The sequence below is a fragment of the Haplochromis burtoni genome, unplaced genomic scaffold (genome assembly GCF_018398535.1).
Source record: "Haplochromis burtoni strain Fernald_Lab_line unplaced genomic scaffold, NCSU_Asbu1 Contig_109, whole genome shotgun sequence".
In the NCBI taxonomy this organism is placed as follows: Eukaryota; Metazoa; Chordata; class Actinopteri; order Cichliformes; family Cichlidae; genus Haplochromis; species Haplochromis burtoni.
In genome coordinates, this window is record NW_024582470.1 from 1,458,884 (window position 1) to 1,479,571 (window position 20,688).

Genomic DNA, 20,688 nt, shown 5'->3' on the forward strand with positions numbered 1-20,688 from the left:
TTTGCTTATGTAGTATACATTTTGCATTCTATAAAAAAGAAAATACAAAAACTACAGAGGCATATATTATGCATGTAAATATAAATAAATTAATGAAAGAATAATGTAAATCTGAAGGCTTTTCACATGATGACAAATAATATTTATATTTCTACCCCTTTTCAAACAGGAGGGACATGCCCCACCCCTGTGGAGCTCTGTGAAGGTCAGTCCTGTCCAGCTGATATGCAGTGTGTGCGTTCTGGTCCTACTGCGCCATCTGTCTGCCAGTGTCAGCCCGAGAGACTAGATGACTGTGCAGGTGTGTTTTGGCATGCCTGCAGTTTGTATAACTTCTGTCTTTCTGATTTAGCTTGATGAGGTTTAGTGTAACCTGAAACTTTTCCTGCTTCTCTGTGTGTTACAAATGTGCAGGCCAGACCTCGCTGAGTTTCTCTGGAAACAGCTACATCAAGTACAGAGTGACAGCGAGTGGCCAGAGTGGAGAGATGAAGCTCGGCCTCAGGATCAGAACACTTCAGAGAAGAGGAGTCATTATGTTCACACGGGTTAACCCCTGCACCATGCTTAAGGTACAGGTTACAGGGCTATGCTTTTTTGGGGGTCATGCAAAACACTGGCTGCTCATTTCCTGTTAGAAGGAAACATGTTTCTCAGTATATGTTTTTTAAAAAACATCATCAGGTATTATTCAGAAGATATAACTTTTTGTTATATAATATCACACTTCACCGAGTTCTTTTGATTCCTCAGAGGCATCCGATGGAAGACAAAACACTGCTCAGTAGACCATTTAACACTTTATTATTTCTAGAAGGGAGATGCGTCCTGCATGACACGCTGCTGCCGATCTCAAATTGGTGTTGTGCCACTAACAGTTTTATTACAGAAGCTCTCTAACTCTAGTCTAAACAACAGTGTCTCAGTAACTTCCACTAGAGATGGTCGCCTCTTATCTACACTTTCTCAGGCAAGCGTGAGCGAGAGTCTACAGCTTTCTACTCCCCAAGGACACGTGGTCTCATGCCTTTATTTTTCAGGGCTGTGTCCACTTAATACTACACTATATAACTTTATAACAGTTATTATTAATAAGAAGCATAGCATTATTGAGGCACTACAAATTATTTAGTTCCAACACTTTTCTTTCCTTCTACAGATTGAAGGCGGTCGACTCTGGTTTCAGTTGGACTGTGACAACACCCTTGGCATTATGGGTATCTCTGGCAGACCGATAAATGATGGCCTGTGGCATGCAGTCACTTTGGAGCTGACTATGAACTACACTCTCCTGTCATTGGATGACAGCTATGTGGAACGTCGCCGGGCAGCCAGAGCCCCGGTTCGTCTTTGGCCTTTGGCACCAGATTCATCATTTTTCTTTGGGGCCCAAGTCAGGCCACTAAATGGGCAAGGTGAGAGGCCAGGCCCTGGGTCAGCAAGGAGCCAGGGAGGGCCAGGGCTTGCAGAGCGTGGCGTAAGGGGCCCTCCGAGAGCTCAGGACGGCTTCCAGGGGTGCCTGGGCTCGCTGATGCTGAACGGAAATGAGCTGCCGCTCCAGAATAAAAGGAGCCGTTATGCTGAGATAGCAGGGCTCAGCGAGGTCAAACTGGGCTGCGTGCTTTATCCAGATCCATGCGTCAGTCAGCCCTGCCTCAACGGAGCAATTTGCAGTAGCCTTCCCTCTGGAGGTGTGTGTATATATACAAAAAACATGATCATGTGTATGTGCCTTGCTGTGGGACACATTCATTACTTTGTTTTTACTCTGTTTTTTCAGTTTTTAATCATTTTATTTTGATAACTTGTTGTTATATCATTGATCATTATCATTTATTAGAATTATGCTATTGATATTAATTATACGTTTCAGACATAAAATATCTCTTCCACAGGTTTTATGTGCACTTGCAGTGTTGGATTCACTGGGGGGCGCTGTGAAATTGAACTGACATCCTGCATGCCAAACCCCTGCCAGAATGGTGGAGAGTGCAAGCCTGTAGGCAGCGCATTCCTCTGTGGCTGCCCTACTGGACTCGGGGGACTTATGTAAGATATAATAGCCTGGAATCGCTCACACTTTCTAGCCTTAATAACCGGCTGTAACAGCAGTGTTGACAAATGCTGTGTCCTGTTTAGAAAGTATGTAAACAATGAGAGCCGTACGGTGCTGATTATTAAGATACTCAACGTCTGTATCTCCCTCCCTCTCAGTGAAAACATGAAAGAGCATGTGCTGGACTCAAAATCCCATTCATTAGCCCACATTAGTTGTTATTGGGGGGGGGGGGGGGGTTAGTGGTTCTAATTTAATTCTGCATAATTTTAGTTGAAAAGCCCATAATCATTCTCTAGCTGTCTTCTTAATTACAGCTTAGTAATTGCCTTTGAAATAACCTCTCTGCTCATGCGGCTGTTCCACAGAGCCACCAGCAGAGGGCACTTTTCCCCCACAGAGGAATTTTTTTGTTTTGTTTTTGGCTTTTTTATGCTTTTGACTTGGATTTTAAAAATTCATTTGATTAATTTAAATTCAATTATCCTTACACTAATAAAACCATGGAAAATTTTTTTATTGTTTTTTCAGGCACCAGATTGTTTATATCATTAATAATTAATGTTAAACACAGATTGAAACCAAACAAATAGCTGTTGAATTCAGTTGACTGTGGAGTTGTTGTTGTTTTTTTTCTTCCAGCACTAAAATATATGCATTACAATAAAAAATACAATATAGAATTTTGTTATTGAAAAAGCCAGAAAACTTGACATTTTCTCATTATTACTCATCTATTTCATAGGTTAATAAAACTAATGTGAGACAACTTCATTAACTTTTGTAATTATGGGATAAAGTATTCATCGTTTAAAATAATAATGAGAGGATATCACTGGCCAGCACATCCAGGCCTTAATGAGTATAGTGTGTTTAATTAATGACTAAGCTGTGACCTGCACTTTTATCATTTAAAAGCAAAACTTTGGAAAGTTCTGCCATGAAGCTTTCTGCAAAATTCTTCCGTCAGATTTGCAAAATGTTTTGAAAATCCCATCAAAGAGAAAATAATTGAAAAGAGAATTGCATGTATCTTCCATCCGCTGCACAGCAGGACACCATGCTTGAAATGACAAGCTGAGATGAGCATGTATGTGTCTGCAGTAAAATTACTTTTATGATGTTCAGCCGGAATTTGCTTCTTCAGTGGGAGTGTGTGTTCATGTTTTTTGCATTCATGCATAATTCTTTAAATCAGAACCGTCTAAATGTAAATAATGGGGAAAATTCCCAGCATTTGGGAAAAGTTTTAAATGTTTTAGCTCACTCTCACCTTTGCATTCTTCCTTTTTCTTAACTTTGATAACATCATATTGCGGCCCCCCATAGCGGCTTTACTTACTCGTTTTTGCTGCCACAGATGTGACGACGACGTCAACGAGTGTGACCAGGAAGCGTGCGGAAATGGAGGAGAGTGCGTGAACACATTCGGGTCATTCTACTGTAACTGTTCAGAAGGGTATGAGGGTCAGCTGTGCGATGATCCGACGCCTGGTGATCCTGGGGATGACACACAGGTAGCGTATGAGCGACGCTTGGAATTAGATTTTTGTAGATGTTACAGAATAAATGAAAAAATAATCGAGAAAACTCCTCGAATTGTTTTTTTGTGCATTCAGCTCGCACCTAATTGGACTTGGCATACACAGTGAAATTGAGAATTTTGAGTTTACAGCAGCCCCCTGGAAGGCTTATTCACCAGCTTGGTATCTTTGTTCCCACAGCAGATAAATGAGAGTGTAGTAATGCCTAAATTGCTGTTTCTATTTGAAGTTGCTATGCTCTTGAATTTATTGTGCCATATACCTTATACTGAGACTGCAAACCCAATTAATGTGGCACATTATAAGAAGGAAGGTACCTTCATTAATCCCTGGAGGACTGCAGCAGAGTTGACAAAATCTACTAAGCTTCTTTTACAACTAATGTATGTTAACTTTGTTCTTTGTTTGTTTGTTTTTCTTTTTAATTGAGTGCTTGCATTAGAGATAATGTAGAATTTTATTGCCAAAACTTATTCATCACGCATTGCATTAAAACAAAAAAGCTGTGAGCTCAATCACTCCCTCCAAATTGGAAGACCATAAAATGTGCTCATAATCTTTTGGAGTAGTGAGAGCATAAGGGTTGTAAATATACCCAGCTTTAGATGATGAATTTCCCCGATACCAACATTTCATTTACTTCAATACTCAAAAGATGCTTTGTGTTTCAAAACTTTGCTAATTAGCGTCTCAGATGTAGCGATGAGATTCTTATTAATCTCATGTTTAGAGTAATAACAAACATTTAGAAATTGTTTGGGGGTTTAATATGAGCCCTCTTTGATGGTATTAAACATTTTGGGGGTAAACTAACTTCACTATTTTCCTCTCAGGTCCTGTGAATTTTTCCTATTTCTTAAGGACATGACTTTCAGATACTGTTGTAGATATTTATTCTTTTGTCATTCACTTGTCCAGCTTCCTCAAATATGCCAAGATATGCCTATTTTTTGGCTAATAGCTCTCTGGGAATCTGCTTTTTGGTGCAAAAACAGAATTTTATATCTGTCAAACTTTGTTACATTTTCTGTTGTTGGACTGAACGACTGGGAACAAACGATGTGTTTTGATAATAGGGTGCTAGTAAAAAATGCCTAAAATTTAATTGCAAATTGATTCTTTGCTAGGTTTTCTGTTATATGTGGGCACGGCACTAGTTCATCCTTTGATTAAGGTGTCTTTTTTATGCTTGAATGATTCACAGGTGAGTGTTAAGTGGCTTAAGAAAAAAAAACATTCCTCTGAAAATGGTCAGGGACAAGGACTTGATTTGAAAGGAGTGAAAGCTCGTATCTAAAGGAAAAGTTTCAAAGACCTACAGAACGCTCAAGAGAAGACAACTTTTTAACAATCTAAAGAACTGACTTTTGCACAGCACTGTATGTTTTGGCAAATCTTTAGGTGCTGGAAAAAGCACTTCATGTTCATGTTAATCATCTGACAACAAAGACCTTTTTTATGAAGTGAATTATTTCTAAGCTTGTTCTTCTTTCAACTTTTTATCTGTGTATTTACTGATGACCTTAGAGTTTTTCTGACACTTAACTGTTTGTTATTAAACTAGAAAAAATTATTATAATATTATAATGTTTTAATCATTTTACTTTTCTTGTTGTGCAGGCTGAGCCTCTGTCTTACGTTGGACCAGGAGAGATAATTGGCATTGGAGTCCTTGCGTTTGTCATCATTTTCCTCCTCATACTCTTCATCGTCTTTAGGAAAAAAATCAAATTCAGGAAAGACTCAGATCCAGGCCCCGGTGTTCAGACTGGGATGGGCATCTCGGCTATCTCCACAGAAACTAGCTACATGCTGCACAAGACTGGCATGGGAGCAGAAGGGATTGAGTTTAAAGCCGTTCGTGTATCAGGCTCACCAGCAACCACAAGCACCTATGGTGAGGTGGGAGGCAGCAGTGTGGGCCCTCCCCAGGTCATGGTGCGCCCAACTGCCCACTCCCCTCTACCAGGAGGACTCAGTGGTGACAGGACCACTTCCAGTGAAGGCAGTCAGGTGTGCATAGCTTGTTTTAATTATGATATTTATGTGTCTGCTTTATAGTAAATGCTGCGGAACAGACAAAATTGTGACAAAGTTAAATATCTGAATATGTTCATACTGCTAATATCTAAAAAAATAGTTGGTCAGACCATTTAGGAAAACACATGAATAATATGGTTGCTAAGCAGGAATTATATGCTTTAAAATAAGAGTATTTAAGTTTTAATATCAAACTATAACAATGAGCATCCAAAGTAATATCCACTTTATATGACAATTTCAATATTTGTGGAGCATCATATCTCCCAGCTCATCAGTCCCTTTTGACAATGCTGCACTTCCTTAATTTATCTGAATTTATATTATAATTTAAAAGAAAGAATATTATTTCTTATATTAGTCCTATTTTTTAAAAACAGCCACAGTGTGCTGGAGAAAGAATACATGGGCTCCACACACAGCTCAACTATAAAAACTGTGTTTTTATGGCAGGAACTAGGTTTTGATATCAAATATAACACAAGGACGATATAGGTAGATTAAAAAGTAGTAATGTTCCCAGCACATTCGCTCTATTATGTAGATAATCAGCTTACAGGATACAGAAAGTCTGCTCACATTTAATAATCATGTTCATGTCTTCTTTGTAGTCAATTCTGCATGTGATGAGCTAAAATAAGCTTCACAGCAGCGACTTCATCATGTGTGTGGCCCTTCAGATAGGGTGATGACCCAGTTCTTCTTTCATGGCAATAATTAAGAAAAACAATTAATGGTATCAGAAAATCAATTGGAATTGTTGGAAATATAAAACAGAAAGGTCGTACACCGGTGCAGAATATTGTATTGTTTTTACAAAAAGCAATCATTTGATAATTTATGTATGTTTCTGATTGTGCGTGTAATTGCACAAAGAATGAAATAATGATTTGTTTTCTAATAACGCATGAAATCCTGTATAAATTTGTTTGCATTTCGAGTTTCTGAATAGTAACTACCTGGCTTGCCCTTACCCGAACTTTCTGGGTATTTTCTTGTGTCTCTGCAGATTAGCAGCTTCCTCTCAGACATGTCTAATGTCCGAGGTATGGCCAATAGGCGGGGCGTCGCAGTGTGCAGTGTGGCACCCAATCTCCCTTCAGCATCTGCTTGCCGCTCAGAGCATAGCCCGGCCCACAAAGTGTCCTGGGAAGGCGAAGAAATGAGGGAGAAAGAGCTGGAGAGGGCTAGAGATGAGAGAGAGGAGGAGTGGGGGCAGAGAGCTTTTGAGCTGGAGAGAACACAGAGAGATAACAGTCCACAGGGTAAGACTGCAACAGTCTGCCTGCAAACACACACACACACACACACACACGCATGTGCGCACACAATTTCTAACCTGATCAAAAAGGCAAAGAGTACACAGGCCATGAACACATTGTGTTACACCAATACCACCATCTTCACTGAGAGAGCTCATTTCACAGTGCTCTATGCCTTTTGATCACACACATCAAAGAAAATGGCCCAGAGTAAGCAAGAGTGCTTAAAAAGTAATATTTTTATTTTGCTATCATTTCAGTTTTCTTATTTATTTCCTAGGAGCAATAATGGGTAATAGAACTTTCTGTTACACTGCTGAAATTGGCAATTATGTCCACTTGTATCAGGATAACTCTCTTGGATCTTGTGGGCACTTCTGTTTGAATGGTCAGGGTAATCAGCCAGAACTGATGTCCTATGTTCTTGTCCTACTTTTGCAAAAAAAATAAAAAATAAAAAAAGCAAGAAAGAAAAAATAAAAAATAAAGTTCAGTTAAAAATCAAAGTAGTTGGAACACTCCCACACAAAGTCACCCAACTTCTCTGTCAAGTTTCCCTCTTTTTATTTTTCCTTAAATTTGCTTCACACCTACCTTTGTCAGCTGTACGGGCACCAAACCGAAGGAGAGAAGAATGTCATTGTAATTCAGCATCCGTCTGATATTTTAGCTGCCAACACTCTTCCCAGTCTGTTCTCTGTCGATGAAATAACCACGTTGCATTTCAGTGCGCAGGTAGGCGTCAGATATTTCGATCCTTTGTCCAGCCTGTTGTGTGAATAATACAGCTTGCGGTGGGAACTTCCTGGCTGTTAATTATTGATTTTTTTCCTGTAGGAATGGGAAATAGGTTATTTTATTTATTTGGTCCCCCGCTGAGTGTCTGTAGAAAAAAGAAAAAAAAGAACCAGCACCACCTACTCACATTTACACCACCAGTTTATTAATTTAATGATGATAAAACTTATAGAAAACTGACCTCAAGATTACTTTGTTAATGACTGCAGTGTTAACTGCCAGGTTAACTAATCAATTGCAAATGAGTTTTGTAAGTTATTTACACCACGACAGCCACAAGCAAGTGCAATAATGTGTATTTCAATAACAAGGCCACAGGTCAAAACATGAAATAGTTACTAACCAGGGAACATCCCTGTTAGTAACTATGGTTATTTTCTGTTACTACCCGTTCGATCATAAATAAATAAAATGGGATGAATAATTAAATACTTGGAAAATACTCTTTGAACAAATCAGGCCTCATACTGAACTCTATAGTTTGGGTTTTTTTTGGTAACTGTTGGTAACTCTTCAGGATGTCTTCTTCATGGAGGAGTATTTTAAACACTAACTATGAACTGTTTCACTCACAGGAAGTCATTTCTGAAGACTGACATTGGAAAAAAAAAAGGTTTGAACTGTACAAACTCTGTTTTCCCCTTAAATACTCTTTTTCCATGTATGTTGGCACTTGTTACGGTAAACTTTTGCACCTATTTCTTAGGTTACTTGCAAAATACTAAAAAGTGAAGGCAGACTCAAGACTTTTAGCATGTTCACAGGAGGACAACATGCCACAGAGATTAAAACCTGGTTCTAAAAATGGTCATTTCTGCTCTAAAGCTGGGTGTTTCAGAGTGAACTGATCGAGGCGTGACCTCTGGAGGTGAATATTGAAGCCAGTGCAGATGTGCCACAAACTGCAGTTCCTCTAGCTGTCACAATAGGCTGGCTTCAAGAGAGAGCTATTCCCCATATGCTTAAAATGTCCAACTTTACAGCATGTTTACAGTCTGGCTTCTATGGAGTGTTTCAATTCTGAGAGTTTTTTTTAAACTCATCCATCTGGAGTTAGGAGCGCGGCCGCTTTGACTGACATTTATGTTTGATTTTGCTGAAAATGACTTTGAGTTGAAACTGTTGGATTGGCTCTGTTTTGCTTGGTAATTGTTAGTGTTTCAAACTGAAATGCTGAAAACTTGTCTGGAAAAAAACATAAAATAAGAAGGGAGCCAAATTGTAGACTGTATCACTTAAATCAGCGTAACATTATATTTTACTGAACTGGCTCGGCAAAGAAAGTAGTTTGGGTGGGTCTTAATTATAGGAACTTGTAAGAAAGAAAGAAAGAAAGAAAGAAAGGGTAAAACATTTTTGCTTTTTCCAAAACCTGATTATATTAAGTGTCCCCTTGCCTGCATCCTGAATTAGACCTGTGGCTGCTGCACTGTCTTTCTTGTTTAGTTTGATTGATGGTACTACCTTACTGATCACATTCCCACAGGAGCGTTTCGCTTCTTCCATATGCATTGAACCATGACTACGTAGCTTGAGCTCAGAAAGCTGAGGTTGATGTCCAGACATCCCGGCCCTCGCGGACACGGTTGCAGAGTACGGATTTGGTCACAAGATGGGCCGAGCCCTGAATGCTTGCTTACCAAACGTGAAGTGAAAAACAAGATTTTTGAAGATTTGAAATTCTGTCACACCTGTCAGACAAGGGTAAACTGTTGTGTAGAGGTGTGAGATTCAAAACGCTATCACAAAATCTCTGTTGTTATTATGAATTTACACCCACCCACCCACAGGAACAACTGTGTGCTGGGATGTATTAAGGTACAGCTGGAACTGCGGGAAGCAATTGCATGACATAAAATATTTGTATAGTCTTCTTGAAAAATGTATTTTTCTTGAGACGTTGCGTTAATGTGACACTGGCATCTTTGCTCCAAAATGAGCTGAATAAAAAGACTTTTGATTTACTTTTTTGACTTGATGCCATATAATTTGTTAGTGCATCTTTGTTTACTGTGACTCAATACAAGCATCTGGAGAAGAATTCCTCTGAAAAGATGCTCATGAGGAAATATTCAGAACCCAGACCATTTATTGCCAATCAATGATTCTCACATTAAGATCCATCGCTACATAGCAGCAAGGCAGTAAAATGGATTTAAATAGCTTTCTATTTTCTATTTCTCTCTTTTTTTCCTCTCTGTTTGTTCCATCTACTAAATAAAAGCCTATTTAGTTTTCCCAAAAGTTTGCTAAAAGTTACTTTTAATCACATCAGCAAAACTGGCTCTTTGCGTGCAGTTTTATTTTGCACAAACAATTGATCTCACAGCTCAGCCTTTCCACTCTGCTGGTCCTCTGTATTTCTTTCCCAATTTGAGCAAAAATGAAGAAAAAAAAAAAAAGACTTCATTGCTTCTACATAAGGGGCACCTGGTAGAGAAATTCACCTGCCTCTGGCTGTGTTGTAAACAGTCTTTACAGCTTATCTGAAGTCATAAGTACCTGCTACGGACCTCCGGGCAGTTGTTTGACAATCACTCAGAGGACACTTGGAGTGATTTGAAGGAAACAAACCTTCAAATAACAGCTCGGCAAAGGCACGAAAAAAGACCACACTGACTTGTAATCACCAGTTTATTTGAAATGATGCCTCTGCAGACGTAAAGGTTAAGGAAAACTGGAGATATTAGGCCTGGTAGATTTCTCCAAACAAAATTTAATTTGATTTGTGTGCGCAGACAAAATTGCAGGGTTGTAACATAAAAGAAGACCTTTGATTACCACAGTATGAAAAGCTTGACCCAAAACAGAAACCTACTTGCCACCCTACCCTGTAGCGCAGTGATGTTGTCATGCAATTTGCTCTATTTTGCTTTTTTTCTTTAAGCAGTTATTCAGCAGTTACATAACCACCAGTAACTCGGTGGTCTTCACCCCCTCCATGATAGTGCTGACAGCATTAAATGGACAGACCTGGATTTGCAGTAGGTGTACTGGGATTTGTGGAAAATGCTGTACATCAAAGCAGCGAGGAAGCCTTTATGGGAAAAAAAAATCATTCTGCAGGTCAAATATGTTTTTTAAATATGCTCTATCTGAGTCAAAAGTAGATGAATAGCAGATTTAGCCTCGCTCTTCTAACTGAACACAGCCAGCTAGAAAGAAAATGAATGGACAGGCGGAGTGACAGATCTGTGGACACATTTTTTCCCCATGAGTGCACTGAATGAACAAAGTAGAGAGTTTTCGGTCACTCTGATCCTTTCTTCTTTTCACCCTGATAGAAATCCAACTCAAAGCTGATGCGAGGTTATTTTAGCTCAGACTCTAGAAGCTTCTTATTAGCCGAAGTTAAGCTTTTAAATGTAAATACAGCACAAGCCTTACTGAGCTTTTCAGATCTGAACGATTCGGATATCTGAACACGTCTTTCAATTCTGAACCTACATTTAATTTACCATGAGTGAACGTTGCTGATGTGAATGAGTGTTGTTTTGTGTTTTTACATTAGACGTGTCGGAGTTGGCGGACGGGCTGGGGTGTCTCTCGGACTCCACCTCCGAGGAGCACTCACTTAGCTCCTACACTTCAGAGTCCTTCGATGACAACGGTAAGACTCTGATACTCAAATTAACTTAAGCGCATTTTAATTGCCAGAAGTTTGTAGGTAATGTTCCCCACACCAGTACCTTCTTTGTCCCACCATCATTTTAAACTCCTTCAACTAAAGCCTGGAACTTTCTGCAGAAAAAAGTCCTAAAAGTGGACAGATTTGTCAGACATTCTCACTGAAACATGTAATTGTTTCTCAGTTTACCAGTGTCTTCCATCTTCAGTCTGTCCGCTGCTTCATGTTCTGCATGCATATCCTTCTAACCTTGTTGTCTTGCTGCTGCTGTTGTCTTTGCTCGCTGTTTGTGCGTGCTGTTCTTGCTTTGCTCTTGGTTGCCTGATGCTGTTGTCCGTTAGATAGACTGCCAATTATGTGTTGCTTGCTGCCACGTGTTATTACGTCTTGTGACTGTATTCAAGCAGGGAGTGTTTTAAATGGTTTCTGAATGTGTGCCGCCGTCTTTTAAGCATCTGACATTTCTTTCTTAGTTCCCTTGAGAGGGTTCGCCTTTCGCAGGGCTGTCACTGTGAATAGGAATTAGTTCCTAATGAATTGCCTGGTTAAATGAAGGTTAGTGTAAAATCAAATGCTGGGCCTGTAGTAATTATTGAAAAGCAGGGTGATATTAGAGAAGTGGAAATGCTTTAATGCAACCAATATGCACAGGTTGCCTGTGCATCTTTTTTTCAAAGCTACAATTCCCAGATAACTCGATAGCATTGATTTTCCACTGGCTAACTATAAGAGGGTGGAAGTCAAGCACCGTAATGATGCTGATGTGTGTGTGTGTGGTTGTGTTCTTTACATAGGAAATCTATGTCAGTGCTTTATTTCCTGTCTAATTAGTGTAGCTGCAAAGAGTCCTCGCTTTCTTACAGGACACCCACACACACACGCGCACGCACAGACACCACATGTATATAGACACGTTTGCAACATGCTTCCTCCGTGTTCTCAGCACCTCTGAGTCACCTCCATTGTATAAAACCTTGCCCTGTTCATGAATGCACTGAGATTATTTCCATTTCTTCTTCTCTCTTTCTGTCTTCTGCCTAGCCTCCATAGTGACAGTGATACGTCTCGTCAATGATACTGTTGATAACATTGAAAGTGAAGGTATGAAGGAAAATCCTCTGTTAACTCCCCTGTCTTCTTTGTGTCTGTCATTCCGACGCCAACATATTTGTTCAGCGGCAGAGCAAAAAGATTTACTGAATGCAGCCGAGCCGCTGCCATTCAGCCCCCGTTCTTATTACGAATTAAACATCCTGCTTAGATTTCTAATATTTGTTGTCAGTTTCTGACACCGGATTTCTCTGTGTTTCAGTTTTTCCCCTTTGGTTTCTGGGTTGTTTGTCTCGCTCTGTCTCTGACTTTCCCTTTCTCTCTGCCTTTGTAGTGTCAAACATGGACAAAGAACAGCGGCGTAGCAGCCCTGGTGAGTGAGATGCAACGCAATGGAAAAACATCTTATTAATTTGCCATTTCTTTGACTTTATTTGTCAGGGGTGAGAACCCACAACCTGACCTTTTGCATCCTTTGCAGTATTGTCTCTGAATACTTTCATCAGAGCCCAATAGTACAGATTACTATGTCTATTTATGCCGACTCTATCCACTCTTTGAATGTCAATGCAGGCTTCCAGTTTCCGATTATGTTTTCTGACCTCGGAGGTCGGGAAAAACAACTGGAATGTGAGTCAGTTTCTGTTGCCCTGTGTGTAGCAAACAGTGTAGGGCTTTCAGGTACAACATTCAGGCAGCTCTTTGATGAAATAAAAATATTATGTCCAGAGATACTTTTAAAACGTATTCTGCTTCATAGTTAATTAAGAAATTTTGAATTCTGATGACTGCTAAATTGGGCGCAGCAGTCCTAGCTCCAAGCAAAGCAAAGCTTTCACCCCGGCCTTGCAGATGGTCTCAGAGGATTAGGGGCACTTTGAGCTAAGCCTCACATCCGCCCAGAACAGCAGAGGAGAAGGCAGCTTCAAACACTTTCTTTTTCAACATTTTTTTTGGGGGGGGAATCATCTACAGTCGGAACACTGACTTTCTGCTCTTAGCGAATGCATGACTTTCCTTAAACAAACACCGGGGCCGTCACAATCCAGTTGCACCTATCCTTTAAGATCCCTACTCCGCTGTCAGTTGCTTGTGCTACACTCTTGCAATCAATATTAATTGGCTCATAGTTACCAAGTCTGTTTGTTCTCGGTTGCATGTAATTTACTAGGTCTACAAAGCATTTCGTTTCCAACCCAGAGCAAGAGTGTGTTTATGCCTCAGTCACTGCCAGCCTGCTGAAGCACACGCAGCTTCATTTCAGACAAAGAGAATTAAATGATGTTTGTCCAGTGGGTTTTTTTTTTGAAGACATCCTTTGGATTCAGAATTTTCTGTTTTGCACAAAACATTTTTTTAATAAAGTTTTCAATCTCACAAGTTTATTTTCAAGCACAGCAAGAAGAAATGTGAAAAAAGCGAATCTGATATATCGTGGTATTTTTCCATTTTCTGTTTTTGTATACAGTTGCAGCATGATTGTGTGCATGTATTATCTATTATGAATTGTGTTTGTGGGTATAAGCGGCGTGCTAAATGGCTCTCTGCCAGCTTCCCTCTCTTGTTGTCGAAGCGTGCTTTCTTCTGTGTCATAATTCGCCGTCTCCTTTTTGCATTCACCGAGAATTTCATCATCAAAGGTTCGCCGTCCCATGAGATATTTGTTTTGTTTCCCATTTTACTGACAGCGAGTCATCACCTGCAGAGCAAAGATGAGATTTGCGTAGAGTTCATCAAAGAGTACATTGTGGATTGTAAGAGCATTCTTTTTCCCCCCCCCCTCCCTTAACCCTTTGTTAGAACATTTTTTAACCAGAGACAGATATTTGAGGCAAGCATGGCATGGCAGTAAGATCTCGTTGGCATGGCAGTCCGTTAGATATCTGTGTCCACACATGTGTCATGAATTATATAGTAGTGGCTGGCACAAGCACAGTAATTAAGTGTACTCTCTGTCCCACACACAGGGTGACCCCTCTGCCTCCTCTCACTTCATCAATATGATATTTTTTCCCCTCACAGCTCATTAACCTAACCATGAATTATGCAACCTGCATGCTGTAGTTTGTAGGAAGTTGTGGATTAGCGGGGAGTTCTGTGTCAGTCCATTTAGCAGCATGAACTGAAATCTAAAATAAATAAATAAATAAAATGTCGACTAATTTTATTTGCACATTAATAAAAAAGTAAATGAGAACTGGAGTGATTACACGAAGCAAACACGCTGGAGAAATCCCACGGAACAAACAGAAAGCCCCACTTTCTGGCACTTTGTGGGTCTCCTGCTACACCTCTCAAACATGCAGCGCACACATGCACACATGCACACACTATCATGCGTGCTTCATTTCTTGTGCAAAAATAAACCCAATCAAAGGTAGAGATAATAAGCATGGGGACAATTTAAGGGGAGAAGCAAAATAAACACGACAAGCCAGATAATATGCAAGCTATTCGGAAATGGGTTCAAAATTGATAATAAAATTGGCAACTTTTTTCCAGATGTTGGTGGTTTTACACCTTGAGAAAGCTTTTTTCATTCATTTTATTTATTTATTTTATTTGTCTTTTGTTGTTTTTTTTTGTTTTTACAAGGGCAGCAATAGAACCGTAAGTGAAAATGAAATGTGTGTGCAGCTGTAAGAATCACAACAGTCCTCCTATAACAGATGCACAGAAGTGTAGTTACTGGTGTCACCACTCTCTACCTGCTGGAGATAAGATTGCAGCGATACTGCTGTTTTAGACGAGGAGTTTATTTACCGATGGACACCTTTCGCCGGCTGATCCTATTAGACTGATTAGATCTGAGTCTTCATCACACTGTGCTGTAACACTGTGGTTCTTTAACTTGTATGCAACAGCTGAAAAAAGTTCATGCTCCAGATTTTTTATCAGTTAATAGCAACAATAAATGATACAAGCTGAATGAGGCCAGCGTGATAGCATCGCTGTGCTTTTCCTACATAAATCATATTTTACTGAGTAGATCTGTGTCCCACCGGTGGGACCACCACTGTAGTGCACCCTAATGCACACTACAGTAAAACTATATGCTTCCAGTGATTTAGGAGCAAAGATTTTTCCATGGAAAAAGACATATGTTGCTATTACACCATGTTAAGTTCCATTCCTTTCTTAGATTGTGCTTAAATCCATGCTGTTTATTACTGAAACTATGCCAAACTGTATTTTCAGCATACCGCTGGGAGTCTTCCTGTCAGACTTCAAGCTGGGTGTCGCCATCACGACTGCGTCCACCTGAGTTAGGATCCCATTATGAGCTTAATGACACCCAGCAGAACATCAGACGCGGAGGCAGCACGCACTCTCTGCAGCTGGACTACAGGGTGATGGGCTACAACGCGGACAAAAGCCGTGAGAGGACACAGGAAACTGGGAGGAGGACCTTTCAGTGGGAGAGGAATCAGTCTGGAGAGTGGGAGAGAAAACACACCCCGGACAGAAAAGAAAAGAGAAGGTACAAGGAGGAAGGAAGGAATATGAACATTAGGACCAAGGACATGGAGGGACACCAGGACCACGGAGATCAGCAGCTGCAGGACCAAGACAGCTGTGACGACAGCTCCTCGCCCGTGTATGAAGAGTACCAAGAGTCCAGACATGATCCGGAACAAAATGAAGACACGGAGAGCCTTTATGATATTCTACCCCCAACTCGGCGAGCCTATGAAGGATATCCGTCCAGTCCCCCAGGGCTAAACCTGCACCCAGCTCAACTTATGCCCCCCCTCAGGGCCTGGGACTTACAGACAGAGGAATGGAGGGGATCACGGGAAGACCATGGAGGGCTTGGCTCTAATAGTCTGGCAGGTTCTGGGGATGAGTTAGAAAGACTACTGAACCTGGTGTCACTGAGAGCCAGGAGAGCCACACGAATAAACAGAGCCTCTACCAGATCTGAACCTGCAGCAGGCTGGGATGGGCTGAAATGAGCTCACGCTCAAAACAAAAAGATTTTCTGTTCCTTTGCAAATCACAGAGTGGCGGTGATCCTCTCTGGTTACGGTTCACATTTATAATCTACTCGAACACTGGTCCACCACCTAAAAAAAAATAATTGGACAAGAATGTTAACATACACACTTTTATTATCCGACATTATTATCCTTGTGTAAACAAGCACTAATCCACCACCAATCCCCTGGCTCATTTATAAGCGGGAGGAATAAGAGGAAATATATGTGTCTCGTCACAGCTACACCTGGGCTGCCATTGGCTCTGAATCAGTGCTTTTACATGTATTATTTAGAGTCACTGAAGAAGAACATTTGGAGCTTGTTTTAGATCGCGTACCCCTGTATGTGCAAATTTTCAAATCATGTATTTCGTTCATCGCTGTGTCGGATCGCACATGTACTGGCAGACAATTATTTTGTTAACTCAGCCGTGCAATACTTAATGCATTTATTATTTTTTACTGACGCGCGCTCAGGTTTGTTTTGCAGGGAGCTTTTCGCTCGCATCCCACACAGACACAGACAGTATTAAGATTACCTGAGGTTGATTTTACACAATCATTTAATTTTCCTATGTGGATTTATTTATTTATTCATATTTGTAGCTTTGCTTATGAGTCTCTTCATGAGCACATGTGTTATAGTTACCTGGCCTGTGTAGATATGATTAAATACAGGACTAAGGATATATTTTTTTATTTACTCAATCGGCTATTCTAAGTGAGTAGAAGGACACAGAGCTACTTATTAAAACACATTAATTTAATCAATATGTACATAATGTAATTTGAATATATTGAAGCTTTAGCAGTGCTTCAGGCAGACTGAAGCCCGCTTTACACCTGGTGTTAATATGTGAAATGAATTTCGGGGCATTATGTGCAGAACGGCTTAGAGAATTGTGTGGACATGCAACCGTGAAGTACAGAATCACTCACCCAGGACATGTGCTCATGGTTGGCTCGCTGATAACGCAGTGTAAATGCTGCTGCATTCCCAGTTCACACACAACAAAGGGAATGCAAATGAAAATAAACTCCACGTAACGAAGCTTCGAAACAGCGCTGTTCTCTGAGAATATTCCTAGTTGACTCCTAGTTGGCTAGGAGTAATTAAAGATAAACATATTCATGGTAGCTGTTCGGGTCATTTGTGGATTTTTTTAAAAAAGACACACCGTGTGCACAAAAATACACACACCTCTTCCCATGCACAAACTGGTATTTGTAAAGGAAGAATGTGTGGACCGTGTTCGTACTCCAGACCGTGACAGACCATCGTGAGGCAAGCCCGACAGAATGGAGAGAAGATGAAAAATGAACCGAGACAGAAGTGAAGAAAAACAGCCAGTTTGGCTGAGCTTGCATTCCCTGTTATCAATATATATATTTCCAGCTCATAAACGCATCATCAATAACTTAGCCTCTGCACACCACCACAGTGGATTTTAAATCAACCAGTCAACCTGTGATTGAAGTGCAGACTTTAAGCTTTAGTTCAAGGGATTTAACAAAAGTGTCCCATTAATATTGTTTAGGAATTACTGCCATTTTAATAGACAATCGCCTATATAGTTGGGTGGTTGACTGACAAGCAGCTTTATGACCAGATGAGACCTGTTTCCTGTTCATTTTATTATAAATTCAGGAGGTAAAAAAAAGAAACACGAGCAGCTTTCAGTTCTAGATCTTTTATCTCCCTGAAGATGTTCTGTCAGATCTTCAAAGAGTCACTGTGATGGTGTACAGAAGCAAACAGTGAAACAATGTCCAAATACTTATGAACCTACAGTAACTGTATATGTACCATTTACAAATTTCAACTTGATCAGACCTTTCCATGTTCTGCTTGTTCTTTCTCTTCTTCTTCATCATCTTCCTCTTATTATTGTTATTGTTTTCGGTGTAATAATTGTGGGTGCTAGCTGTATATGATGGCCTGCTTTCCTCCTGTGATCTGATGTACTTGTTGCCTCTTGTTTGCAGTCTCCGTTTTTTTTTTCTGTCTTATTTTGTTTTTACTTCTGCCAGGATCCTCTGCCCTGAACTTCCAGAGGTGAAAGCTTTTTTTCTCCCATCACTAGTTTCTCTTATGTTCGTGATTCCAAAACTGAGATCGCCAAATACACATTTTAATTAGTCCATGACTCATATTAGTGTCTCAGTCTCAGATTTGGGGAAATTGCACTTCTTCTTTGCTGTGTTTTTTTTAATCATTGTCATGTCTAATCACTGCTTGATTTATATGCAAATGAGGAATAAGGGAGGATTTACATCCATTCATTATGAAAGCTCTAAGTGGAAATCATGCACATGTGTAAAGTTTCGCTTTGATTGAGATTTATAAAAGAGCACCATGCGTAGGCACGGGTTTACAAATATGAGTAGAGGAATACAGATTCACTCGTAAATCTGCATAAACTTTTATGCATCTGGCTCATGTCAGAACTAAAAGCCACCTTCATGTCACAGTTACTACGCTCATCATCTCATCTGGTAAACATGCCTTTGAGAAAATGCTCAGCAAACAATATATGTACATCAAATTGAAGGACAGAGTAGATGCTACAAAGTAAATGCAAGCCGTCTATGTCTCTAAGTATGTAGTGAGAATCCAAGGCCGCACTTTTGTGTTAAATTAGCGCATTTGTTGTTGCAAAAGTGGTTTTCATTGACAGAGTTGAAAGATACTGTGCCGATGGACTCTTTGGAAATACCGTAACATCCAGCAGTAACAGACACATATCAGTTGCCATGTCTTATTGTGATCAGGTTTAGTTTCACCTAATGTATTTTGTGTCTTATAATAGCATCGTCCATCTATTCATCCTCTCTATCCAATTCCTATTCAGATGTACTCTGTATTTGGGGGGCTGAAGCGTGCCACAGCTTGCACAAAGAAACATACCGGACAGGTCAGACTACAACATGGATAAACACATTCACACCTGTGGGCACTTTACAGTTTCCAGTTCACCGGGCCTGCATGTCTGTAGACTGTGGAAGAAAGCTGAGGCACCTAAAGGAAACCCACAGGAATACCGTGAGAGCATTCAAACTCAATACAACAGCTTCCACAGGCAGAGGTTTGCAACCCAGAACCTCAGTGCTGTGAATCAACGCTGCCAGCAACTGAGACATCTTTGCTGTCATCTTTTTATTCTTTATTGCCATCCACTGCAGTTGAATCATCTCGCAAACTACCATTCATTCCTACAGGATCATAAGTTATTTCAGGTCACTCACATGCTGAAGCGCAGCGCTGCATGGGTGTTTGAGTGGCTGCGCATTAACAAGACTTGAAGAATGTTCCCCAATCAAGGAGATTCACGTTTTATCGAGAATGAGAGAACGAGAACGGCATTTGTCCTCGGGGCGAATGTGTAATGGGTGTGTTATAGCAGGTTAGCTAGATCTCAACCTAGACTATGTGAGATAAATAATCCCCATAAAATATTTAATCCTATCAAGTCAGTCTTGTCATGCCTCTTATGTTTTTCTTTCCCTCCCCACCGGAATCTGGCAGATTCATTTAGCGGAGCTTAAAGTTGTCAATGTCCTGGGAAGACATGAAGGCATAATAATGTCCCCTGAAAATGTAAAGTGCACAACGTGTTTGATCAGTTAAACAATAAATTTCATTCTGAAATCATCAGAGGTGATTTGAAAAGGCTGTTAGGATCTTGGCTTAGATTCCCTTGCCTCTATACGCTGTCAACAGTTGAGCAGATTTCAGCATAATCTTCGCATTATGCCTTTTTGTTTACCTCAGGAACTGAATTATTTGCTGACTTGAATAAATGGATCCAGCTTATTGTGTGGTACTCTTTGTTCCTGGGAGTTTATTTCCATTCTGACCCATTGCGATGATGAAATTATGCAGACGGTGCATCTCTAAAAGGCATGTATCTGTGATTAGATAATCCTTTGGCTGTCTGCATGGAGATTTTTTAAGTCCTGTTCCTCGGGCATTGAAAAATGCGCCCAGAAAATATTAGGCACAATTTTCAGGCTTCTGTGCAGTTCCTTGTGCACTAATGCAGGTGGTATTACATGAAAAGTGGCACTGCACAAGAGCCAGGGAATTGTTGCAAGGGTATATTTTAAAATTTTACTGTGCACTTAAAAATAGTAATATTACAGTTACCATCTGCAAATGAAGTATGTTTTTTTATGAAAACCTTTATCAAATATGAACATCTGGCATTTGCAATCGGGGAAACACCTAAAAGAAGACCTATTACCCTTTCCCCTAGTTTTGATACTGTTACAGAGTTGCCACAGAAAAACAAAGTTTTGGATAATGAAGTGTGGTTATGTGTAAGTAAACC

At 40.2% G+C, this 20,688-nt stretch overlaps 1 protein-coding gene across 2 annotated transcripts in view; it reads left to right on the top strand.

Moving 5' to 3' along the window:
- The window catches only part of LOC102298422 (protocadherin Fat 3), a 69,063-nt gene extending 48,884 nt beyond the window's left edge, over positions 1-20,179 (top strand). Inside the window, exons 42-53 of one of the 2 annotated variants that reach the window (XM_005928028.3) lie at positions 170-301; positions 415-572; positions 1,160-1,691; positions 1,896-2,049; positions 3,417-3,573; positions 5,221-5,613; positions 6,650-6,905; positions 11,212-11,310; positions 12,370-12,429; positions 12,713-12,751; positions 14,067-14,132; positions 15,577-20,179. In XM_005928028.3, the coding sequence (XP_005928090.1) occupies positions 170-301; positions 415-572; positions 1,160-1,691; positions 1,896-2,049; positions 3,417-3,573; positions 5,221-5,613; positions 6,650-6,905; positions 11,212-11,310; positions 12,370-12,429; positions 12,713-12,751; positions 14,067-14,132; positions 15,577-16,334 (2,804 nt within the window). In that variant the 3' untranslated portion in view covers positions 16,335-20,179. The remainder of the gene's footprint in view (positions 1-169; positions 302-414; positions 573-1,159; positions 1,692-1,895; positions 2,050-3,416; positions 3,574-5,220; positions 5,614-6,649; positions 6,906-11,211; positions 11,311-12,369; positions 12,430-12,712; positions 12,752-14,066; positions 14,133-15,576) is intronic. The other variant, XM_005928029.3, reaches the window with a different exon arrangement.
- The last annotated feature ends 509 nt before the right edge of the window (positions 20,180-20,688 follow it).